Here is a 2,089-nt window from a genome sequence, read left to right on the forward strand (position 1 = left end):
AGTACTACATGTAGTTATTAGCCTCGCCTATGTAAGGTATAGGTAGTTGTTTTGTCTGTCTGTCATTCATACTGTACAACTGAATTTTGTTATTAAAAAACATACCTTTAACACCACCTGTTCCCAACTCATAGATCTTTCTCAATAACTTGGAAAATATTGCTTTAAATCTTGTTTTTAAAATTATGCATTGACTCTTCTATTAATTTTACTTCTTTTCACATTATTTATGAGCGTATTAACAATAATTATTGTTATTATTAGTTTTGTGATGTACATATTTAGGTATTGATATGTCCCGAGAGGCTGATGAGTGTGATGTACTGATTGTTGGTGCAGGGCCAGCTGGTCTATCAGCAGCCATTAGACTCATGCAGTTGAGTGAGGAGAGTGGAGAGGAGATAAGAGTTTGTGTTGTTGATAAAGCTCCTGAGGTAGGAGCCCACACATTATCAGGTGCTGTCCTTGAGCCAAGAGCTCTTAATGAGCTGTTCCCTGACTGGAAGGACAGAGAAGTAAGTGGAATCATGATTTGTGATTTTGTGTGGTATACATGTACATGTACATGTACATGTACATGTAATTGCGTAAAAAATTTAATAATGACTCCAGGTTGACATAACCATTAGCCAAGCAGATAGATCAGGGATGTTTACCACCCATACCTAATTGAATTTTATTTATACAGTCATATTATGTCATACAGTCATTATGTTTTACAGTCATACTCCTTTTCCTCTCATTCTTATATTTCCCTCCCCTTCCTTTGTCTTTCTCTTTTATTGTTTACTTTTCTCCTTCCTCCCCCTCTCTCTCCTTTTCTCTCTCTCTCTCTCTCTCTCCCTCCCTCTTCCTCCTTTCTCTCTCTCTCCCTCCCTCTCCCTCCTTTTCTCTCTCTCTCTCTCTCTCTCTCTCTCTCTCTCTCTCTCTCTCTCTCTCTCTCTCTCTCTCTCTCTCTCTCTCTCTCTCTCTCTCTCTCTCTCTCTCTCTCTCTCTCCCTCCCTCTCCCTCCTTTCTCTCTCTCTCTCTCCCTCCCTCTCCCTCCTTTTCTCTCTCTCTCTCTCTCCCTGCCTCTCTCTCTCCTCCTTTCCTCAGGCTCCATTACATACTCCAGTCACATCAGATAGTATGTATTTTCTAACTGAAAAGAGACGGTTCCCCCTGCCTATTATTCCTGGCCTTCCCATGCATAATCATGGTAATTATGTGGTTCGATTGGGTAATTTCGTGAGGTGGTTGGGTGAACAAGCTGAGGCTCTTGGAGTTGAAGTATATCCTGGTATAGCTGCTAGTGAGGTAAGAATATTACTAATATAATTAAATGTTCATGTACATGATGTAATAAATAGTATTAATTAAGGACATTCATTTATCATGCATGTACTGTACATGTACATGTACGCATACATGTACATGTAGTTACATGTGCATGTACATGTACATGTAGTGCTAAAATTATTAGACACATTAGACTTGAAATATTCAGTAAACATGTATGTTGTACATATACATGTAGAGTGTATCTGAATATACAAGTTTTATTATGAGTATATTTAGTGGCTCTGTTTGTTCTGTTTATATCCATGCATCGTACATGTACTGTACATGTGCATGTACGTGTACATGCACATTTACACATGTATGTAAACTAAAGGGGAACAATTAGTTGTTATTGTTATTATTTTCATTGATTGTTTTGCATTTGTTTTGCTTTCAATATGAACATTGTAAATGTACAAACTACATGTACATGTTCTGTCACAAACTACATGTACAAGTACACATGTACATGTATGTCTTATGAAGAGTAGATAGTAATTAGAGAAGAGTGTCCTACTGGCTATATGGTCTGCTCATCACCACGTAGAAATGGAAAGTCACATTCCGGTTATTTCTGTATTTTATTTGAGTAGTTATAGTTATTGCTAATTATTTTCGAATAACTACTAAAAAATACGAAAATAACCAGAATGTGACTCTTCAATTCTATGGCATGATGAAGCAGGGGATATAGTGCACAGTAGGACACTCTCCTCTAATTATTATCTACTCTTGGTCTTATGGAAACTGTGTAGCAATTAGCAAAATA

The 2,089-nt window shown here is 37.2% G+C and overlaps 1 protein-coding gene across 1 annotated transcript in view; it reads left to right on the forward strand.

Annotated features, from left to right (window-relative positions):
- The window catches only part of LOC109589358 (electron transfer flavoprotein-ubiquinone oxidoreductase, mitochondrial-like), a gene marked incomplete at its 3' end in the record, with an annotated part of 3,062 nt that extends 1,766 nt beyond the window's left edge, over positions 1-1,296 (forward strand). Inside the window, exons 3-4 of the mRNA XM_020005452.1 lie at positions 286-515; positions 1,096-1,296. Coding sequence (XP_019861011.1) covers positions 286-515; positions 1,096-1,296 — 431 coding nt within the window. The remainder of the gene's footprint in view (positions 1-285; positions 516-1,095) is intronic.
- Between the last annotated feature and the right edge of the window lie 793 nt (positions 1,297-2,089).

This window comes from Amphimedon queenslandica, unplaced genomic scaffold (genome assembly GCF_000090795.2).
Source record: "Amphimedon queenslandica unplaced genomic scaffold, v1.1 AMPQUscaffold_11401, whole genome shotgun sequence".
Lineage (NCBI taxonomy): Eukaryota > Metazoa > Porifera > Demospongiae > Haplosclerida > Niphatidae > Amphimedon > Amphimedon queenslandica.